The 22,745-nt window shown below is 41.3% G+C and overlaps 1 protein-coding gene across 1 annotated transcript in view; it reads left to right on the top strand.

Annotated features, from left to right (window-relative positions):
• POLR3B (RNA polymerase III subunit B) overlaps positions 1-22,269 on the top strand; it is an 83,767-nt gene extending 61,498 nt beyond the window's left edge. Inside the window, exons 21-28 of the mRNA XM_018557770.1 lie at positions 702-860; positions 2,038-2,155; positions 5,674-5,816; positions 14,229-14,332; positions 17,530-17,696; positions 18,230-18,343; positions 20,787-20,960; positions 22,008-22,269. Coding sequence (XP_018413272.1) covers positions 702-860; positions 2,038-2,155; positions 5,674-5,816; positions 14,229-14,332; positions 17,530-17,696; positions 18,230-18,343; positions 20,787-20,960; positions 22,008-22,137 — 1,109 coding nt within the window. The 3' untranslated portion in view covers positions 22,138-22,269. The remainder of the gene's footprint in view (positions 1-701; positions 861-2,037; positions 2,156-5,673; positions 5,817-14,228; positions 14,333-17,529; positions 17,697-18,229; positions 18,344-20,786; positions 20,961-22,007) is intronic.
• Positions 22,270-22,745: the final 476 nt, after the last annotated feature.

Consider the following 22,745-nt stretch of genomic DNA (forward strand, 5'->3'; position numbering starts at 1 on the left):
AATCTTAAATTAAATTGATAAAAAAATTACTAAATAAAAATAAGAAATAATTAAATAAAAAAATTGAAACTAACCCCGCCTCTCTATCATCTGGTTGTCATTCTCCATTGATGGGAATGGGGGGAGGGGTTGGCACGGGGGGTGGGTGTCTTATTGGGGAACCTGGCCTTGGGTGCGTCAGGGAGAGTAAATCCGGCCCTTCCTGCGTTTCGGCATTTTTAGCCCTCTGATGATGTAATTCTAGCCGAGTTCATTCATCCCACAACCTGTGGCATGCTGAGATTGTACATTTAAGTTGTAAATGTGCTGCTCAGTGTATAGTCTTTCGGTTCATTGCTGGCAGACAGAAAATACATTATTTTATAGAAAACCAGTCAGGGCAAAGGACAGGTTTGGGGTTGTGATCCCAACAGGGTCCGCTGAAAATGACTCCTAATCTTGTCCTCTTTGGGAACATTGAGAGCATGGAGCGTGCTCAGGTTTGTTCCTGGTGATCATGTCACCTTTCACAATCCAAATTACAACTTGTATGTGCTTCTTTCTAAAACAGAGTTTGTTCATCAGTACATCTATGATAAGGATAGTGCATTAAGCGTAAGCTTCACTAGGGCAGTGATTGATTCTATTTCTTTTGCTATGAATTTCAGTGGTTGTGGGCTTTTATTTCAGCACAGGCTAACAGAAAAATCATTCCCTCCTAGGCTTCGGGCGATGTCTCGTCTACAAGAATGCCAAATGCACTCTGAAGCGCTACAGCAACCAGACATTCGATAAAGTCATGGGACCTATGTTGGACGCCAATACGCGCAAACAAATATGGAGGCACGAAATTTTAGATGCGGACGGAATTTGTGCACCAGGTAAAGAATTTAAGCATCACCTTTGTGTTACCTGAGATCTCTTCTGTGTGAAGTGTCTATAAGTAAAGAAAATTCTTCAAGTCTTCCTTTAAGTGAATGTAAACAATAAACTTGTTTGGCTTGTTAAATATCTGTTTGTTATATCTTATATCTGTTTGGTAAGTCATCCTGCTAGAAATATTGAGTGCTGATAACTTCCTGTCCTCCCTGCCTGTACTTTCCTTTTATCGGATACATAGTTCAATAGCTCTTTGGCAACATTTTAATGCAATTAAATTGTTACAGCACTTTTTAAAGTATAACTGTGGAAAAAAACAAATCCTACTTGAACTATATGCATACTTTTGGTTGATTCATACCTCTGTTTTGAAAAGAATCTACCTTCATGATAACTACCTGAGCAACTGCTGTTCAAATGAGAAAGCTGCAGTGACTGCGTCCCTTTATAGGAAGACAAGCTTAGGCAGTATATCACCGAAACTGAAACATCTGTTGCAGGGGATGCCTAAAATTTGACTTGTGCACACCTATTAGATTACCATTGACCCAATCACACAAGCAGTCAATGGACTTTCAATGGGTACGCTGTAAACCAGTGTGTGGACACCTGCAGGTTGCCAAATTGGAAGGAAGCAACATTTTAATTGTTTTGAGAAATTTAGAAATGTGTAGTGGCTGCAGGTTTAGGCCCCTTTCACATGGGCTGATCAGTTGAGGATCCGTCTGAGGACCCTCTCCTGATCACAGCAGTACTTGCAATGGAGAAAAAAACTGCAGTTGTCGGACCCCATATCGGTCTATAGAGAATTGGACATGTGTCCGTTTACATCAGATTACCCCCGATCTGGCTCTATCAGGTCCGGCAAAACAGATCTCTGATCCCTTTGTTTTTCCAGACCTGGCCGGAGTCGGGGTTGCCGTGTGTAAATAGACACACATCCGTTTACACACAGCTGCCCATGAACTAACATCGGACATCCGACCGGGTCCGCTTGAAAAACTGACAAGAAGACACAATCATACCGCCTGTGTAAAAGGGGCCTAATGTGAACAGGTAATTTCAGTAATGTATTAAATAGTTTGGTGAAAAATTAAACAAATACAAATAATTGCTACACAAAGTTGAGTTTTCCTTCAATGTTGTAAATTGTCTAATATTACACATTTCTGTAATCAGGAGAAAAGGTGGAGAACAAGCAGGTCCTGGTGAACAAATCCATGCCGACTGTCACCCAGACTCCTCTAGAGGGCAGCACTGGGCCACAGCAACCACAATATAAGGATGTTCCTGTAACGTAAGTCACTTTGAGTCAACTTTTCTCGTGGTGCAAATAAATAAAGACAGTGGATATATTTACAAATTGTAACTGAAGCCATCAGACATATTCCCTAATTTAGCAGTATAACATCTGTCTTTTTCAGCAACTTTAGTTTTGGTTTAAATTGTTTAAAAGTTCAGTTATCCTTTAACTAGATGTAATCCTAATGTAATTGCATTTACTTAGAAAGATCCCAGTTTTGTTTTCTACTTTTTTTTTTTTTTCTTATCCTTTGTTGCATATCAGTTCCTGCTGATTTCCTGCATATATTTTCTTCTTCTTTTTTTTTTTTTACTTGTACTCCAATGATGGCAGCATGGCCTTTCTTGGGGCAGGTTGTCTTAAGGTGCCCATACACTTCACAACCATCGCAAGACCTTAGTCTGACGATGGTTGTAAAGTAATTAAATAAACGTACGATCTGCCCATCTTGGACAGGCAGATCGTACTTGCGATCATCGCAAGCCCGCCCCCCTGAGGGGCGGGCTTACGATGACTGTAATGAGGGGCGGGCTTACGATGACTGCAAACGGGCATTGTGCGCGTGCACACACCGGCCCGTTCGGCAGTTGTCGAATTCTACTTTTTTTTTTTTTTCTTATCCTTTGTTGCATATCAGTTCCTGCTGATTTCCTGCATATACTTTCTTCTTCTTTTTTTTTTTTTACTTGTACTCCAATGATGGCAGCATGGCCTTTCTTGGGGCAGGTTGTCTTAAGGTGCCCATACACTTCACAACCATCGCAAGACCTTAGTCTGACGATGGTTGTAAAGTAATTAAATAAACGTACGATCTGCCCATCTTGGACAGGCAGATCGTACTTGCGATCATCGCAAGCCCGCCCCCCTGAGGGGCGGGCTTACGATGACTGTAATGAGGGGCGGGCTTACGATGACTGCAAACGGGCATTGTGCGCGTGCACACACCGGCCCGTTCGGCAGTTGTCGAACCAGCAGGCCACTAACTCGCCGAGAATCGTACGATTCCCGGCGGGGTTTCTCGCATGCTGGTTCGATGGAAGACACTGCACGATTCTCGTACGATCGCGGGATTTCCCGCAAAACTCGTACGAGAATCGTGCAGTGTATGGGCACCTTTATGGTGATAGCAATAAACCATGGTTGCATAATGTGTGAAAGGGCCACTAGCAGTCTTCATCGGAATCCCGTTATGACAGGGTAACCACACAGGAGTTGGAAGGCAGGGACAAAGTGTTGTCACCCTATCGGGAAGTGCCTAAACAGGCACCTTCATGGCAGGATCACTAGGTATTCTCTTAATGAAAGCTGCAGATTTAAAAATATTGAAGACAATTTTTGAAATCACATTTACATTTTAAAGGTTAGATAAGATTTTAGTGATTGGGTTTACATTTATTGCATAAAGGAGTGAGGTTTGCCTTTCAGAAACATACAAGTAATGTTGTATCTGTGATGTTATCAATAAGTTGTTTTTGCTTATAAGACTGCTGTCAGCTGTACTAATCAGGGTCAAAGGTCCTCTACCATAACACCCGATGTAGATGTGCAGTGCCCACTATATCTTTGGAGAACAAAGGGCAATCAGTGATTTCTGTCAAGTCTGTCTTGGTCTTTTGTTCCCTGTACACAATACATTTGAGCTCTGAACCTGTCAGCTGCAAGGTACCAGTCAGTGCCTTGTATGTAAAGGTACAATTAGTTGTCTCCTTTTAAGAAGTAATAGTTTAAAAATCTCACTGCCCCCAAAATGTTTTACCCACATTTATTGTTCTACCCAACAGTTGATAGTCATGCATTGTAAAGTTTAGCAGTAAGGATACCAATGCACTTGGCTGTTTTTAGGAAATTTCAGCCACTTTTCAACTAGCTTTTAAACTCCAACACATCCAGTGATTAGAAATCATTCCACAGTCAACCAACTGTTGGCAGTAGGTTCCAATAGGGCCAACAATTCCAGTGAAAACTGCCTAGGAGGGGATTTTTCTCACCTTGGACACATTTCCTCTAAGTTGTGGGTCTGGGACAGGAAGCAATGGCAATATTCCCAGTGGCACACCGACATAAAAAACTGTCAGCGATCGGTGATTCTGTATTGCTCAGTCCTGCCCATTTCCTTCTACATCATACAGAGAGGTCCTTTCCAACTTATCGACGCTCTTTAACTTTTCACCTATTAATTGCTGGCAAATCAGTTGTTCCCCAGCTATGGCAAACATCTACCACACCTCAACTGTCTGATTATGAAGTATAGATTTTGTAGCAGAAATGAACGAGCTGATTCACATCGGACAGAACACTATGTCTAAACACTCCCGCACTTGGAGTCCTTGGATCCTAGCATTCACAAATGTTTAAGTGGATCATGCTGCCTGGTGCCTCAGGCTCTCCCCCCTTGAAGTCTCTCTCCTTTGTGTATGAAGCACCTTGTGAGGAACTCTCAAATATCCTTTGCTCCCGTGTAGACTGGTGTCCTAATGTTTGTGGTGACACCTCGCTATTTTGATGGATCACCCTGCCCATCCCCCAGTCCACCGTCCCTCTGTGTTGCCTGCATTGTGGATTTTTCTCTTCCTCCTTCCGCTTTTTTTTTTTAGGGACGCACCGATACCGAGTATTTGCGCCAGTACTCGTATTCGCCCAAATGCTCCGATATTTATCCCGATAGCGGAACATCCGGTCCGAGGGAGCTTTCCTCCTCCAATTAGGAAACCGGGCGGCGGGTAATGAGGCCAGGAAGCCAGCTTGATGCTCATTGGCCAGGAAGCCGGCTTCCCAGACAATCCGCATTGAGCCGGCTTCCCGGTCAATCAGGAAGCCAGGCAAGCGGGTACTGACCCACCTCCTGGTTTCCTGATTGGCCGGGAAGACGGCATCCTAGCCAATCGGCATCGAGCCGACCAAACAGCATGGAGCTGGCTTCCTGATTTCCCAGGAAGCCGGCTCAATGCTATCAGAATTACTTGGTATCAGAGGGTACCGAAATATAAATATCGGTACTCGATACTGAAAAAACGGTATCTGTGCATTCCTACTTTTTTTTCTCTCTTTTTCCTTTCTATTCCTTATCTTTCCTGCTTCCCCCAACTCCTGTTTCCCCTCAAGGAATAAATGCTTTCATTTGCCCCTTTCCCCTCTCATTTTGGTTGGCCCGCTTTGACATCCCATCTGTATATAATATCACGTAGAGCATCATCTTTATTATCACTTGCTCATGTTTGTCTGCTTGCGGCCTATGACTTATGCGGATGCCTACATGCTTGTACTGTTTGAAATGATAAAAAATTAATAAAATGTTTTGAAACCAAAAAACTGTCAGGGATCCTAACAATGCCCTCTCTCTCCAAAACTGCAAAAGTAACTTTTGGCTTATTTCTTTTGTATGTCTGGTCTTCCAACGTCAGTCTGACCTGTTCAGGAAAACCGGTTACTGGGAAATCTATGGATGGGAGTTCAAGTCTGAAAGTAACTTGTAATTCATACGGCATTTGATTTATTATGTCTCCTTGTCCTAGGTATAAGGGGTCTACAGATTCATACATTGAAAAAGTCATGATTTCCTCAAATGCAGAAGAAGCCTTCCTAATTAAGATCCTGCTGAGACAAACAAGACGACCAGAGATCGGTGACAAATTCAGTAGTCGACATGGACAAAAGGGTAATCCTTTTTTGTTGTTGTTGTTCTCTCACATAAAGTGAAACTCCATGTTTAAGAAAATTCCCTCCAAGTTAGCCAAAGTATATACAAGGCAAGAAGTTCCACAAAGATGGTTTCCCTTTTGAAGAACTGACAGGCTATTCCATTGCACTTTCTGAAATCTTTAAAGCTGAACTCCAGGCAAACAGCTAAATAGATAAAAAAAAACATATATGGGGGCTTTTTTCCTGGATTTGTATTTGTCTTTACAGTCCTGAGATTTGCACAGCCCTGCCAGACAGCTTCAGCCTGGTTACTTAACTATTTTCTACTGCATTTAAGGAATTCAGCCAGGTTACCTACCCGCCCCAGTCTGTGATTGGACAGGAGCACTTCACCTGTCAGTTCACAATGGTCGCTTTTAGCATCTTCCTTATCAGCACATGTGCAATCAGCATGCTCATTTGGCTCCTATAGCTACCCCTACCACCCAGAGACTGCGTGCTGCCGTACAAGGGGGTGCAAGAGGCTGATGCAAAGTAAGGTTCTTGCTCTAGTTGCACTAAATATTATATATGCATTTAATACATAAGGGCATGTAATCAGTCCATCTGCTCTAAATCTGTAACATCTAAACTAAATGTGAAAATCATTCACATGGACATTGCCTATGATTTGGCAGATATAGGTATAGTCTTTTTTGGGGGGGTGGGCTTAGAGTAATAATTACGTTAGTTTTATATTTTGACTTGTTAGAAATAGCTGATATAATTTTTTCCGAGTGGGTTAGGTTGGCACTACTTTAAAAAAAAAATCATTTTTCCTGCATTTCCAGCCAACATGAGTTGAAATCCTGCACTCTCCACCCATTTAATACCTCTAGGCATCAGTGCTCACCCCTCTGATCTGCAGATCTTTGTTGGAGGTGCTAATCCGTTTTCACATGACAGACTGAGAAATGCTCTTAAAGAGCGGTTATATATTGGTTTCTTTACATCAAAGCCACAACAGACTCCCTCTTATTCTCCTTCACGTTGTACAACTTTAGAGAAAAGACTCCGAAAAGAAAATCTGGGTGTTTAGGAAGCTGATTCCTTATCTGGCATTCAGAAAGTGTGTAGGCCTTTTGGAGAAGCTTGCTAGCCAAGGAAGGTATTGGTTTTAAAGGCAGACTCCCCTTCTGTCAATTGGATAGAATGCATTGATGGCTGATGGCGATTACATTGTTTTTGGTTTGTTCATTTGCTACGGTTTGTCTGTTTATTCGCTCTGATTTAAGGAGTTTAATAAGAGTTGTCGTTTTTTAATTTTCTTTACTGGTTTTGTGTTAATCTAAGTTCATACAACATTGACAGCCCACCCAGAAGTGATATTTAGGTTACAGGCCGGTAGCTGACTTGCCTTCAGATTTATTATTTGTACACTCACTGGACACTTTATTAGGTATATGCTGCTAGTACCGGGTTGGACCCCCTTCAGCCTTCAGAACTGCCTTAATTCTTCGTGGCATAGATTCAACAAGGTGTTGGAAACATTCCTCAGAGATTTTGGTCCATAATGACATGATAGCATCACAGACCCAAAGTGTGCCAAAAAAATATCCCCTACACCATTACACCACCGTCACCAACCTGAACCGTTGATCCAAGGCAGGATGGATCCATGCTTTCATGTTTACGCCAAATTCTGACCCGACCATCTGAATGTCAATCGAGACTCATCAGACCAGGCAACGTTTTTCCAATCTTCTATTGTCCAGTATTGGTGAGCCTGTGCAAATTTGTAGCCTCCGTTTCCTGTACTTAGCTGACAGGAGTGGCACCCGGTGTGGTCTTCTGCAGCTGAATCAAGGTTCGATGTGTTGTGCTGTCAGAGATGGTATTCTACATACCTTTGGTTGTAACGAGTGGTTATTTGACTTACTGTTGCCTTTCTATCATCTCAAACCAGTCTGCCCATTCTCCTCTGACCTCTGAAATTTTCGTCCATGCAACAGCCAGGGCCGGGCTGAAAATAACGACGTTATACTCACCTGATCCTCTGAGCTGGTTTGCTTTTAGACCGGCCCCTGGAGCCTCTGTCCCCCTCCGCTGCAGTGGTCTAAGGTCCATGAGTCGCCATGTTCTATACAGTGTATAGGATGTGATGACGCCAAGGGAATTACCATCGCTGGAGTGGGGGAGGCTGGAGGGAGCTCTCACAGCCAGCTCCAAGTACCAGGTTAGTATAACTTTTTATTTTCCTCCCTAGACCAAAACAAGCAATTAACCTTTGCAGTGCAGGGGTGGCCACTCCAAGGGTTAATTCAATATTTCCCCAGAGTTTTGCTTTAAGGTGTTGTCCAGGGTCAGATCTAATTCCTAGACTGAGACGCTGTAAATCCTGGTGCCTGTGCACTTCTTGGCTGTGTTTTAACATATATATGTTTTTAGATCAGCCTCACTGCTGCCTCTCACTTTGTGATTTGCTTCAAAGTTTCAATGTTGTAGTCTGATCACTGGAAAAAGGTGACTGAGGAAATGCTTCCTCCTGCCTGCAGCAGACTGATGACATCATCTTAGCCTAGGATATGAGCATGCATCTAAGTGTACCCAGCCTGACATATACTTATATACTGACCAGGGTTCCACATTTTTGTGTTTCTTTTACAATTGTCTGACACAGATCAGCCCGTTGCTGCAGTCTCACCTTGTGACTTGCTACAATGTTGCAGTCTGGTCAGTGGGGAAGAGGAGGTTGAGGGAAATGCATTTGGTTCTCTGCAGCAGACTAATTACATAATCTCAGCCTAGGCAATGTCCCTGGAGCTGAAGTTTAAGGATAGTTCTTCAATAATAAAACAATGTTTTAAACTACTTTTGAAAATGTTAACATTGTTGTATATTGTAGAATTTATTAATGCAGAATGAAGAAATGTTTCCTTCTGTATGCAGCAGACTGATGGCATTGCCACAGCCTTGCCTAAGTCACTTGATTAGAACTCATGGACTGATTTTAAATGATAAAAGGTACAGCAGTAATAAATTATACTGTTGCTGTATATTGAGATATGCACCCGCACAGGCACCGTGGGACACAGGAGACACAGCAGTCAGCGCTGGATCAGAGACCGGCACCAGCACTGGTAGGACTGCTAAAAACTACAGGAAAGAAGATGATGATCGGATCAAGAGGCATCATTTAAGGTAAGTCCTTACTTTAGCATTGTGGGGGGCACTTTAGCCTTTATTGTCACTTTAAGGAACATTATATTATGGAGTGACTTGTCTATAGTGTTCGCTCCCTTAATCGGGAAAGATTGTTACAGTAATATAATATTGCACTGTTGTGATAAGCACAAGTGTGACTTTCATGTAGGAGATTATTACACTGTTATATTTACACTTTATTTTGTAAATAATGACATGAGTTTTTAAAAGGCACTATACTATATTTTGCACTTTCAAGCGCACTACCTGTGCCTAGGCTTTCCTGTTCTGTAACCTCATTGCTGTATATCTGCAGTGTGAGATCATCTAAGGCACTGCTGCCTCTGACTGCTAGTCATGTGAGATTTGGTGATGATGCTACTGTGCTGCTCACAGTCGCCCTTGCTGGAAAGGAAGCTGTACCTGAAACCCGGCAGTGCAAAGATCCTCCTTTTGTCTGATTGATCATTGTTTCTTATAACGAATGGGGAAATATTAAAAAAGCATCAGATCACCAGTTATCAGTAGGGCAGCTCTTAACATGAGGAAGCAAAGCTCTGTCTCTATCAAGATGGCCACCTCCACACAGATAAACTGTACAAAACAAGGCATGTAAGTCAGTAATGGAGAAAAGCTCAGCTGGAGAGAACCAACAGGCAATCCTAGTGACTAGTCCTTTGCTGCTTGCTTGGTGGGGTGCAAGGCTTTCAGTTTAAAACACAATCATACTGCCACTAAGTATTGTATGTATATATTAGTGACACATAGATATCGGTGCCGAGTACTCGTGCAAATGCTCTAATACCCAAAGCTGATACCAGCGCTTTAATTATTCAAACGAAGCGGCTGCCTTAGGTCCCGCACTTGCTGGGGTTCTCTCGGCAGCCTTCTTGGGAACCACACGGCGCCTGTTTACACCGGCCCGCACATCTCCCCTTTCTGAGATCCTCTACACATCTCCCCCTCGTGAGACCCTTCACCTGAGACATCATGTCAGCACCCAGGAGCAGAGCGGCAGCACAGAGTATGTATAGGTATGGTGCCTCTGAACTCCACAGCTATGTTAGAAATATTGCCTGCTGTTTCTGTCCTGAACTTTATTCTGCATTGCTGTATAATATATTGCTGGGATTTGTAGTTCTCTATAGCTAGTGGTAGTATTCTGCATTGCTGTATAATGTATTGCTGAAATTTGTAGTCCATCTAAAACTTGGAGTCAGTGGCAGAACTACCAGGGTTGCAGCGGTCGCAGCTGGTTCTCCACCACTGTCCTAAAATCATTAGTCTGTATTGTTTTGGAGAAACTGTCACATAACAATAACAAAAAAAGGCATTGGTATTGGCGAGTATTTGAGGAAAAGCATTATATTCGGTTTGGAAAAAATGGTCTCGGTGCATCCCTAATATTTATGTTCTTTCTTTAAAGGCAAGGTAATAACAAAAGAAAGGCCTTGTTGGCCCTTGAACATCTGTTTGGGAAAGTGTCTCTAAATAGCTTTGAAAACAATTTTCTCATAAATAAGCCGTCCTGTAAAGATTGTCCCTTTTTAAAGTGACAGGCTAATTGGCAAGTTGCAGCTTGAAGTGGGAGTGGCTGGGCAGCTCTTCACTCTGTAGAGTTTGTATTTGCTGTCCTGGGTCCCCTCTATGAATTCCATATTAAATGCTCATTTGAAAGGTTGGCAAATATTTAGATCACCCTCGAGCTCTGTGACCTGCTGACCTCCCAGCACATTCTTCAGAGGAGCTCTGTCTTAGTACATTTTACGGCACGGAATAAAATTACAGTTGTGTTTTCTGACTGGGCCAAACCAAACACACATTGTTCTTCCAGCGCTGCTTTCTAGCGGTTTGTGTGTATTTTGTCAAGTTCCTGCGGTGGTTTTATAATGGGGCAGGAGCATTGTGGGGTTTTTCAATTAATCGGGCTTTTGTGTGCTTACTGCTATGCAAATGTGTAATTCGCAGGCTTTTAGGGGCTTCTGGGAAAGCTGTGTACCAACTTTATTGTCCTTTCTGCCTCTACCATTTCTCTCCTGTTTAACTGGACAAGATTTCCTCAACTAAGTCAAGTCTTATTTTTTTCTTTTTCCCCACTTAAAAAAAAAAACTTAACACTAGAGCCTAGTACATATCTTTGAAATTATATACAACATGACATATAACAAAGTCATCTGACGTTTAAATCGATAAAAAAAGTATATGTACACACTTTTTTTTAAATATATATATATACATGGTAGGATGCTAGATCTTTTAAACATTTAGCTGTTTTTAAAAAAAATATATGAAGATCATTTTAGGAACATTTACACGAAGGGATTTTCATCAGGTTGCAATTTAGAATTCTAACAAATGTGTGTAATTAATTTATGTTTCACATTCAGGATTTTTCCCACAGCTACAATGTTCATATTCACATAATTGTAAAACCACGTTGTAAATTTTAAAGGGGGTGACAACTGCTTTCTTTGTAGGTATTGCTAAATGTTCTGATGTTAACAGTAAAAAAGATCTTTTTCACCTTTTTTTTTAATGTTTAGTAAAAAAAAACAATAAAAACAACATCCAGGTCTGGTTTACATAGATGGTAAATATGACAGGTGTTCAGTTTTTTTAGGATTAATATCGGTATTTTCCATTTTTTTGATAAAAAAAGTTAAATGTTAATATATCTTTTATATAATTCCTTTTATCTATGAGATTTAGTTTTTTTTTCATTTGCTATTTTATCAAACAAAATTCCAGAAAAATTGAACATAGGGGTTCCTAAATGTGCACTGAATCAAAATTGATAGAAACAAGGGCAGTTATAAGAATTTGCCAATTGAAAAGTTTTGGAAGAAATGGTCTTTAGGGCCTGGAAGTAAGGGATCAATTCTAAAAGCAAAATAATTATATTGTGCAAGTGTTTTATTGAAACATTTTACACTGGGAGCAAATAAAAAAAAATATATATATATATTTGTTTTTTAGCTTTTTTTTTTATGACCTGTTTTCTAGTTAATATGTTACAAAATCCAGTCTTTTATGGGAATGTTAAGAGGGTTTGCAGAATTTTGGTATTTACATTGTTTAAATGCTTTTTTTTTTGGTTGCCTTTTCTTTTGTGATATTTTGTATAGTGACTTTGTATTTTACATCTTTAAATTTAAAATCATATTCATAATGGTTATTTAATTGTTATTTTGTCATTTTGGTTTTCTGGAAGTCATTTCCACTTTGTGGTATTTTCTAGAAACAAATTATTATACAAAAATCTCACGTTTTACTTGTTCTTTTTTATTTTTCTATTCAGCTATAGCACACTCAAGTCTAAAATATACATATGTTTTTTTTTTTCAGTACTTTATTTTATTGATGTTGGCATCCAATTGTTTGGAAGTGCCCTACTTGAATGTAACAGTTTTCAGTTTTATGTGTTTTGGGATTACATTTTTACTTTACCTATCTAAGCGTTCATTAGTTTCAAACTATAACTTATCTTAAGCTCATTATGCCCCCTTTGTGTTATCTTGTATTAAAATCTGTCAGCTATGACTGGTCTTCCAGCTACAGTCAGCGGAGCAGAATAAGTTAATTATTTACTTGTGTCACTCGGCCCCTTCATCTAATGAAATGCACAGCTGTGTTGGATCTGCGGATGGCTGTGGAGATCCCATTGTTGCACGAGTCAGCAGAGGGTAGGAGCCGCAATGATGGAGAGTCCCCACTTCTTTCTGCTGTTTTGCCTTTCTGTGTCGATTTCATGGTTCTTTTATCACTCACTTTCACACAAAACAAACAACACAGCGACAGTCTGCTATGGGAACCGACTTGGCACATAAAAGGAGTTCTCAGGGGTTGGCTCTTTGCAAGGTACCTTTAGCGCACGTTCGCCTTTTACAGTGTCAGATGTAAGTTTACAAAAAGTACAGTAATCATCAAGAGGGATAAAACCGTACAGTATTCCGTAAGGAGGTGTCTAAAAGTATAGTATTCCATCAAATATAAAACGTTTAGTATTTCATAGATAATCTGTAAAAAAAAAAAAAAAAAAATGCATTAGAAGTGTCAAAAGCACAGAATTCGGTTGTTAGAACTTGCTTTCTTGAGGCTGATACAGATGTGAATGTTATTTCATTAGATGATCAGCTGAGAGTAGCTGTGACATTGCAGATCTTTAGTCTTTTCAGAATCCTTTTTGCTTTTTTATTTGATTGAAGATGTATGGCAGAACTTCAGCTTTTCTCACCTTCTTCCCTCCTGCCATCTTGCATTTTTTTTTTAAACAACCTATACATACCTTTTTTTTAACCTGCAGTAGTCGGGCAGTTTTGGTGGTGCCACTGGTCGTTCACTTCTTCCTCGGTTTCAACTGTGGGCAGTCTTTATCCCTTAATTCAGGGGTGGGCAACTTGGGTCCTCCAGCTGTTGTGGAACTACAAGTCCCATTAGATATTGCAAGACTGACAGTTATAGGCATGACTCCCAGAGGCATGTTGGCATTTTTAGTTATAGCTCAGCTGGAGAGCAGTAGTTGCCCACCTCTGCCTTAATTGAACCATACTCGCGTAATGTTTTGTGAGCAACACTTAGTCCTGGAGTACTGTGAGATCAGGATGCATGATGATGTTCCCACAGGAAGTGGTGAACGCATGACAGCCTGGGCTCACAGGATGTGGGCGAATAATGCTAGTGGAGGGAACTAAGGACAGCTTTGGATTGTGAAGAAGGTGAGGGGGGCTTGGTCACATTTTTCTTTACTACAGAGGGGGCCCAAAAAAAAAGGCTGGGGTTGTGCTTTAAATCTTCACTCGTCAGCCTAAAAAATTGCATGCAGGTCTGCTATGTGGGCTGCTGGTCCCGCATTGTGTGCGTGATGACCATGGCAAGATGGAAGATGTTGCCCCCTATTTCTCTCGGCACACATGAGTTCATAAAAGAAAAGTCAACTAATGTGGCCTCGGTAAGCAGTACAGAATGTGGGTGTATTTTTAATTTAACTTTACTATATGCCTCAGCAAGGGTTAAAATGCCCTGTGCTGGCAGCACACTGAAGAGCCAGGCCACTGCTCAACACACAATCCAGCAGTTCAGGTCTCCAGGGAACAAGTGCACATCTCTGTTAATTATTTCTGTGCTTCGTATGGTAAAATTTGTTTAGTTGAACAGTTTGGCAAAATAAAAATGAGAAATTTTGGTTTTGGATCTGAAGTGGTCAGGTGACAGGTGTAAATTTTTCTTGGTTTCATTTTCCCGACAGGTGTTTGTGGTTTGATCGTTCCTCAGGAAGATATGCCCTTCTGTGACACAGGCATCTGCCCGGACATCATCATGAATCCTCATGGCTATCCATCACGTATGACGGTTGGTGACCTATTCTTTTTGCTTCTAATAATTGGCAATAAACGGGGATCATGTAGTATAGGGCGTATTTGGCAGGTAAAATACGTTCAACTCTGTGTTTGGATTGAGTTTCATTCTAGCGCTCATGTTGTGTTTTTGGATGTGTGCAAGTCTGTAGATTGCTCTCTACTTAAATGACTTGGTATGGATGACAGTTCTGAAGTGTTAATATTCTAATCTAAATTTTTTTGGGGGGGTTGAATTGTCTTTCTTTTGATGTACCAGGTTCTTTTGAGATATATTCTATTGCAGGAAAAGTAGGTCAAACGCAGCAGATTTCTGCATTTTTAATTTGAATATTTTCATTCAAGTAGTGCTACGTTATAATGCAAAAGGTAGTATCAGTCAATATCACCAGTCTACATGAGGCCTTAAAGCACATCTCAAATTATAGGAGCTTTACACATCTGGATCCTGAAATTTCTACTTTCTTCTGGGCAAAATTGCTCTGTCTCTCCTAGGTTGAGTGTAGATCATCCCAGTTTTCTTGTAGACTAAAATTGGTTTTCTTCTGGAATTGCCCTGTCCTGGGTCTTGACCGACTTAAAAAGCATCCCAATAATATGACAATACCACCATTCTGGGGGTGGTGTTTTCTGGGTATTGTGCATTGCTGGCATTTCACTATAAAAGGGGCTTATTCACAAAGCTTACACACCAGTATAAGGATCTTTTTTTTCAAAAAAAGTATTTACAACTTGGGCAAAGAGAAAGTTGGTTGAATGACACTGATCATCACGCAGCCTGATAGAATAACAACATTTTAGTGGCTGAAAGAAATTTCTGTGCGGGGCAGCTCCAAATTGCAGCAAAAGCGGCTTTTTAGTTTTAATTCGATTTAAAGCTGGAGTCCTGCCTTAGTCAGGGATTTGGGAAAATTTGGCAATTATATTAGTAATTCAACCCTGACTAGTGCTTCTCCAGGACTTTGTCATAGACTTACTTTGGTAGAACGTTATACTTCTTAATGCTGCTGCTTTAGATATGTTCTCCAGGGCCTTCCAAACAACTATGTATTTTTCATGAGATCATTTAACATTTTAATTGGGCGCAAATGGACTCTGTTCAACTAAAGTATGTGACTGTATGTTCAACTAAACTATGTAACTATATCATTTGCACCTGAGCTTCTTTAGTAATTTATCTAAAAGTGGGCCAAGTACTTTTGCAATCAGGGGGTTTTCCTTTTATTTGTAAATAATTTGGGAAACCATGTAGATTTCTTTCACATTAAGCATCGTGGACTATTTTCTGCAGATCAATGGAATATAATTGTTAGTAAATCAGTTTTCCTTCCTGTTGGTATCAACGCGAAATATGGATGTGTCCAAAGGGGGAATGCTTATTTAGAGCACTTTGTTTGCCATTGCCCCTGCTCTTTTGACAATTAACCCTAAACTCTCCTTCCTATAACTCCATGCTCCCCTACATATAAACTTGCAGAGAAAGCTATCTCACTGTAGGCCTGCTTGCAACTGGCATTTGACAATTTAAAGACAGATTTCAAGTGATTGCTGAACTTGCAAAAATGTTTCATGTGTTTTGAAGAAATCTAGAACTCTATGTTCTTTTGGAGACCCTTGAAACTGATCTCGAGTATTTTTTCCTTATTATGGTGGAATCCTTTTAAAACTTGTTTTTGTTTTTTAAAGTAGAAGTAATGAACTTCTAGCTGGTTTTAATGCTGGCTTTAAAGACATTGAGACCAGTGAACAAATTAAATTCCTTGTAAGATAGTTTACTTCTAATCCACAGCAATTCCATTTGTCATGGTGGAGAAGATTGCGGTAGCCTCCTGACTGTCAAAACAAAATATTGCTTTGATGCTGACGAAAGCTATTCCACTTGACCCATGATATAGGAGGGCAGGGATGGACCCTACACTCTTATTATTTTATTATTTATTTTTTCCAAATATTTTAATATTTAAATGTAAACTCCAGTTAGATATAAAATACAGATAAGTATTCATTAATAAAAAAATTTAATTTGCAAGTATCTATACAAGTACCTATACAGCTGCACAGAGACTGGGAGTGGGGAGGGCAGACTAGGAGCCAGTCAGGTGTGCTGCATGCTGATAGAAGAGGTTACAATATACCTGGTCACCGTGGTCCTTTTTGTGCTGTATAATGAAACAAAAACCTCTGCTCCGGAATTTTCTGCACTACCAGGAAGAAATTATAAACCATCTTATGTTTTAGCAAGATCCCAGACATCCTGAGCCAGAGGATCTTAGGAGACTCGCAGAAAGGCTTCTTGTGCTCCATCCCCTCCATGTTGACCCTTAGAAGCCTAAAGCTGGCCATACACCTATAGATTATCCGCAGATGTTCTATGGTCAGATGGAAAATGTGCAACAGATTCCTCCATCTACGCTAAACTGTGTGGATGGAGGAATCTCCCGCTGAGCCAAGCTTCAGTATCTTGTTAGTCGGCCTCACTGGCTGTCAAAATACCTGAAAGATCTGATTGGATGCAGACATTGTTCAGGTATTTAGAGAGCCAGCGGGGCCGACTAGCAAGATACTGAAGCTTGGCTCAGCGGGAGATTCCTCCATCCACACAGTTTAGCGTAGATGGTGGAATCTGTTGCACTTTTTCCACCTGACCATAGAAAATCTGCAGATAATCTATAGGTGTATGGTCAGATTTAGAAATAGGTGCAGCATATGCAGGAAAAAGTAAAAGATGTAAAACCATTACCCAATCCCGGCCTCAGCATCCACTCTTGTAACAAAACCTAGCATGCTGCCCCGCATTAGAAAATGGTCTCTTTTCCAAAGGGAATCATTATAGGGTATTTTGATACCAATCAGCCAGCGGGGTGGATCTCAATGGTGTTTTCGGGATTTGTCCCGGCTGCGGCACTCTCAGCGTATAGCAGGAAATAACCCACTATATACAAAGTTTTGGGTCACGGGAGGAAAAAAAGGTTACTCCATAGTTCTCTTTTAAGGTTTCCTTCATGAAGGATCCTTCTATAACTTTGAAGTATCTCACAATTGTCTGTGTTACAAAGCAACCAATCCACTTTTACTTTTCATTCTCCCAGATTGATTAACATATCAAAGTTCTGCTGTTTTGGTGTTGTCTTCTTGTGAAAAAATGAGTCCTCTGTGAAGTCCTGAGTGGATTTTCTACATGTCTATATGCAGGTTGGAAAACTTATTGAACTTCTGGCCGGGAAGGCAGGGGTGCTGGATGGCAGGTTTCACTATGGAACGGCCTTCGGAGGCAGCAAAGTTAAAGACGTCTGTGAAGACCTAATACGATATGGCTACAACTACTTGGGGAAAGATTACGTCACCTCTGGAATCACTGGGTAAGACCCTGAAATGGTTGGGCTTATTAAAGTGGAACTGGGTATATTTAGGTGGGATAAAAAAGTGGATATATGTAGTTCTTGGGTGACCTCCTCTCTCTCTCCAAATCCCATGGACTGAGCCCAAGGGTAACAGGCTGGTAAAGATCATGCTAATATTTCAGAATTGGGTGCTTCCTAGAAAATTGAATCATAAGCTGGCTATATACTATATATTTCTCTTCAATGCCAATAATGAAATATTAAATGTTTAGTGTTTGCTTAGATTTAGGCACTTCTCAGCCCCCCAGCTGCCAGTGCTCAGGCAATGTTGTTCAGCCTTTGATTGCTGGCATGTAGGAAAGACTTACCTACTCGCTCCCATTACTATCTTCTGCGCAGATTGCTAAGTTTATGTACTATTATTATCTAGCATCCAATGGTGCCTACTGTCCATGGGGGAGCTTAGTCTGTCATAGAGAACCAGTTTATTTCACACGTGTCACATAAAATAGCCCAATGTCTGTCTGACTTTTCTGTCTCATATCTTGCAGGGAACCTCTTGAGGCCTATATTTACTTTGGGCCTGTGTACTATCAGAAGCTAAAGCACATGGTACTGGATAAGATGCATGCTCGAGCCAGAGGACCCAGGGCTGTCCTCACCAGGTACTGTGTACTCACCAGACATGTATGTGCAGATTTTTTTTGCAGAGAGCTGCATAGGTAGAATCTAATTTAGGGGAACGGTGTTATACAGTTTTATCATCTAGTAAACTCCCCATTATCTGGCATTCAAGCAACCAGCACTCTGAAGCAACAGGCAAAAAAAAATAGGTCTTGGTGTTTGTTTTGTTTTGGCAGTTGCTTGATCTATCAAGTGTGAGAGTGCACACTTAAAACATTTCATTAGCAACTAAATTTATTGCGAAAATGTAATTAATGCGAACGAAATTCCCTGTGCACATCTTGCTGCCGGTTAGATTCCACAGGCGGAAGCGGAACATAAACAACAGGGAGCAATAGCCAGCCTGCTATTGGGTATTTTAAATCGCATTAGCAAGCTGACTATTGCACCCAGTTACTGAGCAGATAAGCTGACCTTGTGCTTGGGAGTTAATAGTAACTCTCAAGCAACCAGAAACTACAGTTATCTGATGCATCTACCGATCCATACATTTTTATTTTATTTATTATCTTTTACTATATTTTCTACTTTTTTTAATCAATTTGTATTTTTTTTTCATTTATTTACATTTTTTTTTCCACTTAATCATCTTACATTTCTAGTTGCTCTACAACTTCCTGCAGTTGTCTAATGGCATTTAATAGCGGAGAATGCACTCTGCAATTTTGACCCTGGTAGAGCATGTGATTGCCATTCTGTGATATGCTGAAAAAAGTCGACATGTTTTCCCTCTGTAGAGCAATCAATACACAAAAAAACTGTCAGTGAGTGACATTAGGGCTGGAGATGTTTGTAGAAGGCCAGACAGGATAATGTGTGCTCCCTTCTTACATCCGTGTAGTGCAGCGTCGGTAACATCTGCAGCAGACAGGGCTGTTGGGGCGGCACTGCTGTCAGGAAAAGCTGTCACCATATCCTGCTCGTCTTCGGCTTGTTTAATGTGCTCAGCTTTTGTTGTGAGCAGCTCCAGTGGAAATTTTCCAAATCAAACACCTCAGCTGCTATTTAACTGCTTCCAGGTTTAGATCTCGATGTGAAACCTCCAAACAACTAGTATGATGCTTCTTACAGATGGATAAAATAAGGTTGTGTTGATCAGCCAGTCATTCAATAGAAGGAACCTGTGTGAGGTCGGGGAAAGGAAACAACAAAAGTACTTTTTTTTTTTTTTATGGATTTATCCATTTTTTGCATCATTCTTATTGATATCAGATTTCAATAAGTGTTGGGTAGAAGTGCTTTTATCCAATCTTTTGGTTAGAGACATTTTTCTATTCTAAATGATATTCTCGATCGATCGATAACCAATTGGCAAGGTATACTCACCCATCCACGCTCACTTGCCAATTACCCACTCTGGTCCATAATGGAGCTGAAATATGGGGGAGCATGTGACCTTCCCGGTGTGACTGTGCTCAAGGCTGAGTGGCCAATCGCCAAGCGTGAGCACTGTCACTTGGTGAATGGCAGTGGCAGCATTCCACCAGGGTAAGCTTTAACATAGAAGCTTACCCTGCATGAAGTCCTGCTTCTGAAAGGCAGTGAGGGGTCATGGATCTGTGAGGATGCTTTGCTGGGGGGTGGGATACAAATGGATCACTTTGCCCTGATGATATTGATATTGAATGATATTCTCTATCGATAACCAATTGGCAAGGTAGACTCACCCATCTACGCTCACTTGCCAATTACCCACTCCGGTCCATAATGGAGCTGGAGTATGGGAGAGCATGTGAACTCCCCGGTGACTGTGCTCAAGGCTGATTGGCCAATCACCAAGGTGTTGTGAAATGTAGTAGAGCCCTGACTGGCTCACTGGGTACCCCCTTCCTTTTCCAGGACAGCTTTGTAGGAAATTGTAAGAAGCTCTTATAAAGACAGATTAATGTACTCCTACAAGCTGTATTAAAATAACTTAATTGGGTTACATTTATATTTACTTGGACGTAAGCGTACACAGATCAATTTGCAAACTGTGCAGACTTGGCTTGCGGTCCTGTATTCTCACCGAACCTGTTTCCTTCTGCACATAAGTCAGCTAGCAACCATATAAAAATGCACCATCATTCCATGGGTAAACCAACGAAAAATCCTTCACCTTCCACATGTGACCTTGCGCTAAGGAATTCTGGCTGCTCTGCTGAGTGCCCCTAAATGTACCTTTCTCTTCTCTTCTGTGTAACCACTGAAGAAATCTGAGAGCTAAAAATCCAGTTACAGATGTCCCCTGGAAGAAGAGTCCAACTGTAATCAGATGCTACTAGACTCTGGTGGCCTTTGAGATGCAGAAACTGCACTTTTTTCAACACTGAGACTGATCAGGTGGTTGTAGTGAAAGCAGGTCCTCATTCCTAGTAATCAGTTTGATCTCCAAGTTTTATTACACAATGATAACCATATTGCTTCTCCATCTTGTCCTTCCAGGCAACCCACTGAAGGACGCTCTCGTGATGGCGGTTTGCGTCTCGGTGAAATGGAACGAGATTGCTTGATTGGTTATGGAGCCAGCATGCTGTTACTAGAGAGGTTGATGATTTCTAGTGACGCCTTTGAGGTGGATGTCTGTGGACAGTGTGGCCTGCTGGGCTATTCTGGCTGGTAAGCAATCTACAAGGCCTAGTTGCCGCAAAACTTAGATTTAAAAAAAAAAGTTTCCTTTTTAATAAGTAGGGATGCACCAATAGCATTTTTTTCAAGACCGAGTACCGATACTTTTCCTCAAGAATACCGATACCTTTTTTTTTTTTTTTAAGTGCCCTGTGACAGTTTTTCTAAAACAATACAGACTAATAATTTTAAGATAGTGGTGGAACGCCAGGGCCCGGTAACCCCTGCAACCCTGGTGGTTCTGCCACTGTAGAGGGGCAACAAATCCCAGCAGTACATTATACAGCAATGCAGAACAATATGCGGCTACATACTCTGTGTTGCTCACCAGGGCTGCCTGGGGTCTCAGGAGGTTGCGTGGGGTCTGGCCAGGGCTGCACGGTCGGCGGGGTCTCACCATGGTTGTGCGGGCAGCAGGAAGGAGAAGATGTGCTGCCAGAACGGCGCTGTAAACACCTGCCACGAGACACTCCACAAGCACGGGACCTTTATGGCAGCCACATATGTTTAAAAAGTTAGGCGCTTAGAATTGGGACATTTTCACAAGCACAATCACTTGTGAAAATGCCCAGTATCGGCACCAGTACTGGTATCGGCGCATGCCTTATAATACCCTTAATAGTTACCTGTCCTGCTGCCCGTGTTGAACCAGGCATCTGACATTTCTGTAAATGAGGGAAGTGGGAGTTTCATTGGCAGCGGCATCACTTAGATAGCAGAGATCAGCAGCGTGGGCAGCTGGACAAGGTAAGTATTAGAGTCAAGGAACATGCAGATGTGCCAGTTAAAGAAAACTAAATTACCCAGCATTCAATCCAGTTAGCCAGCACAGATGTTCAATTCAAAAGATGAAATGTGCCGTTATGCTTCAGTGTTTATATCTGCGGGGCTTTGAGGTAGGAGAGGCCACAGAGTATGTCTGTCAATCACAATTCCAGTGTACATTTGTGGGCGTGGCCTAATTGGAGAGATGTGGAAAATGTATCAATGTTCAGTTGTTCCTGGAATGGGCATGTCTGACTGTGTGTTTCTCTCTAGGTGCCATTACTGCAAGTCCTCCTGTCACGTCTCCTCGCTGAGGATCCCGTACGCCTGCAAGTTATTGTTCCAAGAACTACAGTCCATGAATATTATACCCAGGCTCAAACTGTCAAGATACAATGAATGAGAAAGTATTGGTTTAAAAAAAAGAAAAGTAAGACTTAAAGTGGACATGTCACTTGTGCACAAGGAGGACTGCCATTTTATAAACTGCTTTTACCACATTCCACATTGTGCCATCGGAGACAATACTAAAAAGCTCCCTTAACCAGATCTCTCGTGAATCCCCATTTCACTCTCTGCAGACACTGAGGAAAACAAATGCAACATTTTTGTCAGTTCATTATAGCACAATTTACAGATGGTTGATCTGTATGATTTGGTGCGCTTAAATGCAAATGTGTTGCAAATGTGCACTAGGCAGGTGCCTTGGAGTGGCAATCAAAATGAATGGCCGTGCACTTAGTTGCATTTGATAATATGCATTGGGGTAAGGTGTGGTAAAATGGATGCCTTACTGCTGTGTGCATGGGCCCGTAGGGTCTGAAATGTCAGACAGTAACCAAGGAACTAGGATTTGAGGTGTGACCTTTACCATGCAACCATGAGAAGATGCTTATATGTGTCCCTCGTGGTAGTAAGAACCCTGGATACTTTTTCTGTAGTCTGTCTCCTGATTGTATGTCACCACAGATTCCAGTCCCAATCTAATCTTCATTTTTCAACTTTCATTTT

The sequence above is a fragment of the Nanorana parkeri genome, unplaced genomic scaffold (genome assembly GCF_000935625.1).
Source record: "Nanorana parkeri isolate BGI_ZX_2015 unplaced genomic scaffold, ASM93562v1 scaffold14, whole genome shotgun sequence".
In the NCBI taxonomy this organism is placed as follows: domain Eukaryota; kingdom Metazoa; phylum Chordata; class Amphibia; order Anura; family Dicroglossidae; genus Nanorana; species Nanorana parkeri.